At 59.2% G+C, this 8,395-nt stretch overlaps 1 protein-coding gene across 1 annotated transcript; it reads right to left on the reverse strand.

Moving 5' to 3' along the window:
• Positions 1-2,972: 2,972 nt before the first annotated feature.
• On the reverse strand, positions 2,973-6,763 carry LOC135315397 (BTB/POZ domain-containing protein KCTD12-like). The gene is made up of 2 exons (XM_064463447.1): positions 6,677-6,763; positions 2,973-5,016 (listed from the first exon to the last, which is right to left on the reverse strand). Exon 2 carries the CDS (start codon positions 4,990-4,992, stop codon positions 4,102-4,104), a length of 891 nt encoding a protein of 296 aa, XP_064319517.1. The 5' UTR covers positions 4,993-5,016; positions 6,677-6,763; the 3' UTR covers positions 2,973-4,101.
• Between the last annotated feature and the right edge of the window lie 1,632 nt (positions 6,764-8,395).

The following is an 8,395-nucleotide window of genomic DNA, read 5'->3' on the forward strand; positions in this document are numbered from 1 at the left end:
TGTCCCCTTCCCAGCCCCCCAGTATTGATCTGCTCCATCCTTATCGCCTCCTGGCTGCTGGCAGGATGGGGAAGAGCTCAGCTTCTGGGCAGGGCAGGACTCTTCTGCCACCAAAGGGGGTCCCCTTACAGAGGGGCTGAAGACAGACCTAAGAGATAAAATGTTTTGGGATGTTCTCTCAGGGTGGCAGAAGTGTCTAATGGAGACAGATGGGATCTGGCTTTTCCTTATGTGGAGAGCTCAGTTCCTGCAGTTTTTGTGCAGAATGAGATGCCGAGCGAGTAACCAGCAATTTGTGGGCAGGGCGCTCGCCTGGGAACGCAGACCCAGCCCGGGTTCATGTTCTGCCTCATTGGAACGAGAGATATTATTTTGGGATGGACGATTTTCTGGGGATCTCTAAATGAAAGGGTGAGTTACAATACCCCTCAGAGGGAAAACAAGCTTTGAAATCTTAAAGACCTTTATGAAAATGTTCCTTGGATTGTGGTGAGCTCAGCAGCTGCTGAGCTTTGCAGCGAGACCAGATGCCTTCCCAAAGGATGCTCTCCCCCACCATGGCCCATGCTCTTCCACAAGGGACCCGCTGCCACACGGACACCCCCCTGGGAGGTTGTGGGCTTCTTACGCCATCCTAAAAACCACCCTCAAGAGACGGACCAGCTCTAGCTTAGACACAGCCCCCACCGCTCATTCACAGCAGGACTCCCTTCGGAAAAGCTGATGACTGCTCAGTGCAGGTCAGATTAAAATAATCACAGGGATCCCTCCTGGCCCTGAGCTTTTGCAGACAACACGACTAATCCCCTGGTGCACACACAACCCGTCCTGGCTTACTACGGGTGTGCGCTGCGGTCTGCCTTCCCACACACGGCCCTCGTGCCCTGCCCTGGAGGTGCCAGACCTCCTACAGCCGAGCAAAGCCACCCAGGGCCGAGCCGGGGGCAGCCGGCTCCTCTCCAAAGGCTCGGACCTGCCGTGCACATGGAGGGTCTTCACTTAAAGCTCCTAGATAGGCGCGGGCGGCTGCTGCCAGCGCCTCTACGAGGATCTGGCGCTGTGCTTCAGTGCTAGCCTGGGGGCACTGCCTTAATCCAGTCGTGCACCGGCAGAAATCAGTGCCTGAAGAGCAGGGTCGTGTCACTTTGTTAGGAAGAGAAAATCACCTCCAGGTCCAACAGCCAGGGCCGGCTGGAGGCAAGGAAACAGAACACGACTCGATTTTTCCCCTGAGCCCCTATGGACATCCTGGGTGGTGGGAGATGCTGAGGGGAGATCACAAGCTTAAGGACAGCTAAGTAGGTCTGGGTGCTTTGAAGAAGCCCAGCCCAGAGACAGACAGGCCACCGTGGTCCAGCCGGCAGCTCGAGATCTGGAAACACGCAGAAATGCAGGCAGGTTCCCAGCAAAACATCAGGAAAGTGCCTTCTGCACTGGGTCCTTGAAGCCCTGCAGACAGGGGGAGCTTCCCATCTCACCGCAGCCCTCCCCTGCTTTTTTTTTTTTGTCCAGCTTGAGCGACTTGCCATGATTCTTCAGAGGATGAGAACCTCAAATAGATGTTTTCCACGCCACCATTCCTCTGCAAATGGTCTCCCCTAAGGATCAAATGAACCAGGTTCCCCTCCCAGCCACCAAGGCAGCAAAAGGACACCCTTTCTGTTACTAGATATATGCAAAGAAGAGGAACGACCCCAAATTTGTTGTGTTTTTGTTGAGATAGAGCTCAACAAAAGTATTTTTTCCCGACGTATTGGTTTTCACGAAAACCATCAGACTCCAAAATGATTCAGAAGTAAATTCTCCTCTGATCGTATTTCACTTGGGGTATTCAGTTTAACAGCCCAGATCACATAGCCTGGCAGATGAAAACCACCTAAATGTTGACTTTGCCATTATGGTCTCTCCCTCAGGAAAAATGCTTCCTCCTGTGAGATCAATTTTTTTTCAGTCCAGTTCCACAGGGGAAAACCAAACTTCAAAACACCCGCATTTCTCACGAGGCAGCAATTTCTTTTTCCAATCAGTCCTAATTAATAACGATCAGAAAAATGTAAGCAAACGTGGAGGGCACGTCCCTTCCCCCTTTATTTAAAAGGTTTTAATTCTGCCCTTCAGCCTCTCTCCACACAGAGCTCAAGTTCCTTTTTTCTTTTTTTAAAGCTGATTGCCATTTCCTCTTCAAAATGCTGTTGCAAAGAGGAACGTGGCCTTATAAAAATACCATTTTCACCTTCCCCTTCTTCAGGGGAGAGGGACTGCTTTGCTGTAAAGTTTCTGCTTGCCGTGCGTGCCTCGAGACTGCAGCCCTCTTCGGAAACCAGCTGCAAACCTTCCTCCCAAATGAGCCCCAAGCAGAAATGCCCCCTTCGGCTGGCGTCCAGCCGGCGAGGTGGTCCTTTAGCCCCCCTGCACCAAGAGCTTCACAGGGGCTGCTCGAGAAGCAGCCAGCGGTGGAGAGCCAGGGATGGATGGTGGATGTAAGGGGGCTGAGGTCTGGCAGAGCGACAGGCGCAGGCAGCGGCGGGGGACATCAGGGTAGCGGGGCCGCCTGCGGCTGCTCCTGCAGGCGTTGGCACCGAGATCTGCAGGCTGGCGCCTTGTGCCAGAGCTTGCAAGGCCCTGCTTGAGTGATGGGGATGAATGCATCGCCCAGGGCTGGTCTTGCAGACAGGTGGGTAATTCTTCACCCGACTGCTTGCGCCAGCATCCCTGCAGGGATGCGCTGCATTGCAAACCGGCCCCGCTGGGGTGGGAGCGAGGGTTCAAAGAGGAGGAGGAAGCGGGGTCAGAGGAGGGCAGGAGGGCTCCAGTAAATGCCTTTCTCCTCCTCTTCATTTGAACCCATATAGTAAAGCACATGGCTCCCTGCCCATGTGCCAGCACTCTTGTCCTGCTCACGCAACACCTCTGGGTGCACCTAGCACACAACCAGCAGCACCTCCTTCGCACCTCGGCACACGAAGACGGAGGCGAGTCATTTTTGTTCCTTTATTACACATTTCCCAGGTGTAGTAAAGCAGCAGCAGCTAGCCCCAGGTCCAAAAGCAGACCTTGGAGAGCTGTGATTGGAGAGACCTTCGCAAAAGATTGCCAAAATGGCAAAGATTTTCATGTTGGGCAAAGATTCCCTTTAATCTGTGAAGTCGTGGCTGCAGCTGAGCCCGGCTGCCGCTCGCTGGAGCAAACCAACCCCATCCCTCTGAAGCCCACGCCGCCATCATGCTCTGAAGGAAAGATGAAGGTACTTTTTTCTGACAGACCTCCAAATAGTTTGAGAGATGTATAAGCATTTTACACCCTTACAGCATGTACAGCCTTCCCCGCTCCCCCCCCCCGACCTCCCTCTATGTATGTGTGAACAGAGCATCTGTCTGTCCACCCCCTCCCACCCCAAAAAAAAAAACCCCAAGGCATCCCAGAGCAGCAGTGATGCTTTGAATCAGAACTGCAAACACAGGGTGCGTCTTTACCTAACCTTCCCAAGCACTGACAGTCTAAACGCTAAGCTGCTTACATGGGCTAATGGCAATATATCCACGCTGCGAGGCATCATCTTTCCTCCCCCCCACCCGCCCACCCTCTTCTCCGCTTCCCACTTTTCTCCATGTCCTTAAAACAACACTTTCTCACTCCAACCCCTTGGCAGATCAAATACAGTGTATGCAGCATGTTCCCGGGGAGCTGCACGGCGTACGGGGCGCAAGAGCCGAGTTCAGTGTCCAACACGGACAAGCTCATCCAGCTGCGGAAATCCCAGCTGAGAGCAAAGCCCGGTGTTTCCCCCCCCCTCCCCACCCAAAACACGTACACGACAGTGTCCAAGTCCACACATCCAGGGAGGGTTGGGAGCTACAGGCAGCTACTGCAGAAGTCGGAGAGAGGGAGGAAGGTTGGTGGTCAGCAGCTGCTACAAGGAAGAGCTGAACAGGTTCAACGTGGAGGAAGGAAGGGGGGGAAAAAACCCAAGAACAAACTCAAAGGGAGGCAAAGAGGGGACGCTGGGATGTGGGGGTCGGATGTCTACCTTCTAGGCAACAGCCAGCACAGGAGAGGAGAGGGAGAGTTGGTGTTTGGTTTGTGGGGTGGTTTTTTTTGGTGTCACTCACGATAGAAAACATATTCGGTGTAAGAGGTCCAGATCCTGTCATCTGTCTGGTCGTGGGCAAAGGCACAGGTGCCTGTGGAGTTGCAAGCCACCATGTGGAAGCCAGCATCGGCCAGTTTATCAAAGGCTTGCTCCAGGAAGGTGAATTTGAGGTAGTACCTAGAGGTGTACCTCTCCGGGGGCCTGTCTGGGTCCCTGCTCTCATTCAAGGTGTCCCCAAAGACCTCCTTGGCCAGCGACGTCTTGCCACAGACCATGATCCGCGCCACCCTGCGGAACTTGGCATCCGTCTGGCTGTCCCTGCCCAGGGTGTAGGAGCCCCGGTAGCCGATGGTGATGAACCCTGCCCTGCGGACATCAGCGCTGGCAGCGCCCACGCCAGCAGTGACGGCACCCCCAGGGCCACCAGCCACGGCGCTGGGGAGCGTGGCACCGGCGGAGGTCAGGTTGCGGGTGGCATCCACGTTGGGGGAGAGCTCCTCTGGGTCGCTTTGGCATGGGTCGTCTCCCAGCGAGTTCTGCTTGCTGAGCTTGGGGGCCAGCATCTTCACGAGCTCCGGCAGCATGAAGTACTCGGCCTCTCGCTGCAGGCGGCTCCTCTCCGGGAAGTGGTCGGGCAGCACCAGCTGCTGGTCCCTCATGTAATCCAAGATGTAACGGAAGAGGAAGCCATCCCGATCCACGAAGAACCGTCCTTTGCTGTCACGGGCCAGAGAGCGGACATTCTTCTGGGTGAACATCTCCCAGAGGAGCGAGCCAGGCACGCTGACCAGGGTGGGGTGGCGGGTGATGTAGACTTGTCCACCCACATTGAGTTCAATGATCTCAGGGAAAGGGAAGTCCTCGCTGGGTTTGGCACAGCCTGTGTTGTCTGCCAGGGCCATAGTGAGCTACCGCTGCCTTCCCACCTGCAACAAAAAGCAGCAATGTGCCAATGTTAAGCCTGCCAGCACACGCAGCTCATCGTCCCGCTGATCCCAAGCCAGATTGCGCTTGCTTTGCATCAGCAAGCAGCACAGGATCAGGTCCCCATCTCTCCAGGAGTCTACAAGTCAGCTCTCCTCCCTAATCCCTGAATCCTGGGATAAGCAGCATTAGCTAATGCCGCCTTCCCTTCCATGCCACAAGAAGGGAAGAGCATTGCCCACGCTCTGAACACGCCGCCTCCACCTGCAGCCCTCCCGAGAGCCAGCTCCCGCGGCTGGGGCTCAGCACCTTTGCCGAGGAAGGCGCAGTGACGCCGTCCTGATGTTAACAACAGGAAAGCCAGGACCATCACGCCCTGGGTCTGACCAGCCTGGCCCAGCATCCTGCCGGTCAGGAGGAGCTGCCGAGCGTGCCAAGGGAGGACCGCATTATGGCGCAGTGTCTCCTGCCGAGCCGGTGAGCTGGAGTTTATGGTCCCATGCAAGGAGCACCCATAGGTCTGCCAGAAAAGGCATGCTAGATACCACCATAAAGGACAGGGTGACAGTACCTTTTGGCACTCCTGCTCTGTCCTTGCTCCTGGAAAGTACTCGATAGAGACTCGAGGCCAAGTTGAGAGCAGGTGAGAAACGGCAGAATCTCTCCAAGGGTCTGGGACCAAGACAAATACTGGGCTGCTGGTACCGCCTCGGGCCAAATGCCATGTTTTTATACATTTTCCAAAGGCAAGCTGATTCTTAAGCATCTCTTGACACTGCAAATCAGTGCTTACATAAACCTGGCTCTGCAGATGGACTCCGGATCCAGCCTGGCCAAGCCATGCTCTGTGCAGGGATTTGGGAGACCATGGAGAGAAGGGGTTTCCCTGCGCCATCCCTAACTGCCTGGCAGGGCTGGCCCAAAGCTCTGCCCGCTGCCCCGTGCGATGTTAGTGCAGCCCTGGGACTGCTCTGAAGTTGGCGGCAGCTGCCTGCACCCCGCCGGGGACTGGTCCCGCAGCCGAGAAAGGATCAGCACTAGAGGATCAGCAGCAGCAAACGACCCTAACGCAAATTTCCGAGAAACTAAAGGGCAAAGATAAAACTTTGTGGGCGCTTTTGGGAGGTGGGGAGAGCTGAGCCTGCATGTCACGGCCACACGCCTCCTCCCAGCTTGTAGGGATGTTCAGGGAGAATCGGTTTTGAACAAGGAGCTACTTGGGCAAGCCTCTGCCAAGGAAGGGACTGCAAGGATCGGAAAGCGCCGTCCCCCTGGCTCCCAGCTTCCCAAATCCTCTCCCGCAGCGGCTTTTAGTCCCTTTCTCCCGTGACATGCCCACGCCGCTGCTCCCCTGCTACAGGGGGCCAGGCTGGAGCTCGCCTGGCAAGAGCCAGAGCCCTTTGTCACGGGTGGCGGAGGCTGAGGGCTGCAGCTGGGCTGCCCACAGCAGGGCGAGGGGTTTGCAGGGGTGGCGAGGGGGGGGACACCCACCCACCCACCCACCCGGCGAGCCGCCCCCCCGCCCGCCTCATGCACGGAGCGCGTTTGCTGGCAGGCTGCAACCCCTCCTCGACCGGGACACCCCGGCTCCAGGAGCCGTGCCCAGCCCCCCCCGAGCATTGCACCGGCCAGGGGACCCCCCCCTCCCGCCGCCCCCGTTACCGTGCCGCTCCGCTCCGCTCCCCGCCGCCGCTCCGCTCTCCCCTCCCGGCCCTGGCCCCGCCGTTTTATGGTGGGGAAGGCGACGAGCGCCATCCCCCGCCGGCCCCGGGCCCGCCTCGCCCCCGCCCTCCCTCCCCGCCTCCCCCGCTGTCGACTCGGCCCCCCCTCCCCATCCCCGCACCCCACCTCCCCATCCCTGCACCCGCCCTCCCTCCCCGTCCCCGCATCCCCCTCCCCGTCCCTGCACCCCTTATCCCTGCATCCGCCCCCTCCCCGTCCCCGCACCCCCTCCCCGTCCCTGCACCCCCTATCCCTGCACTCCCCCCTCCCCGTCCCCGCACCCCCCTCCCCATCCCTGCACCCCCTATCCCTGCACTCCCCCCTCCCCGTCCCCGCACCCCCTCCCCATCCCCGCACCCCCCGATCCCTGCATCTGCCCCCTCCCCGTCCCCGCACCACCCTCCCCATCCCTGCACCCCCTATCCCTGCACTCCCCCCTCCCCGTCCCCGCACCCCCTCCCCATCCCCGCACCCCCCTCCCCATTCCTGCACCCCCATCCCTGCACTCCCCCCTCCCCATCCCCGCACCCCACCTCCCCATCCCTGCATCCGCCCCCTCCCCACCCCGCACCCCCATCCCTGCATCCCCCCATCCCCGCACCCCCATCCCCGCACTCCCCCCCATCCCCGCACCCCCTATGCCTGCATCCCCCCCTCCCCATCCCTGTATCCCCTCCCCATCCCCGCACCTCCCTTCCCATCGGGAAGCTCTGCACTGGGGCCAGGCGAGGATCCGGGGGGGGGGAGGGGGGCTTTCCATCCCCCGTCAAAGCAGGATTTGGCTCTAATGCCATTACCCAGCCGGGAGAAAGCATTACAGCACCCCGTCCCCCCGGCAGGTCCTGGGGGGTCCCGCCTGCCCTGCACCCCCAGCCCCAGGCTGGCCATGGGAAGGGGATGGTAGCCCCTAAGATGTTGCATTGTGGGGCACGCCGTGCTTTGCACGCTCACGGTGCGGTGGTGGGAGTAGGCACTGGTCCCCCAGGCTGCAGAGGGGAGGGGGTGTCTGGCAGGGGAGCGTGGCCAGCCGGCAGCCCCAGCCCCACCAAACTGGCCCAGCTGGGTGCATCGCCCAGGGCCTGGCACCATTTCAGCCAGCTGTGGGGCTCAGCACGAACTGCAGACCCGGGGGGCTCGGCGTGCTCGGGGAACCACAGGGAGCTGCAAGACCCTGAGGGAGAGGTGGAAGCGATCCCCCAAACCAGCTGGTTGCCAGGGCATCCTGCACCCCTCTAGCCTGGCCTGGCTGTAGCCATCCTCCCCTGCCCCATCTCGCCCCCAAATCCCGCGCCTCCGTTGCCATGGGATGGTGCATCCCCACAGTGCTTGGAGGGGACAGTGCAGCTCCAACGGGCATGTATCATCTCTCCTTTGGCCAGCTCAGGCGCCTGGCGCGGTGATGACCCAGAGCAGGATGCCCAAGGACCACAGATCCTTGCCCAAAGGGCCACTGCTTGTTGGAGTCCTTCCTGCTCTATCTTCATCAATATTAGCACCTATGTCGGGGCTGGCTCGGGGGCGCCTCGAGGTCCCGTGGCAATGTGTAGCCACAGAGCCCCACAGCTGGCCAGGGCCATGCAGAGGCAGGGAATTAGGGACGGAAATAAGGTCACTTTTCTGCCCCAGACAACTTGCTCAAGTTCTGTTGAAAGTTTCTAC

Source organism: Phalacrocorax carbo, chromosome 11 (assembly GCF_963921805.1).
Source record: "Phalacrocorax carbo chromosome 11, bPhaCar2.1, whole genome shotgun sequence".
In the NCBI taxonomy this organism is placed as follows: domain Eukaryota; kingdom Metazoa; phylum Chordata; class Aves; order Suliformes; family Phalacrocoracidae; genus Phalacrocorax; species Phalacrocorax carbo.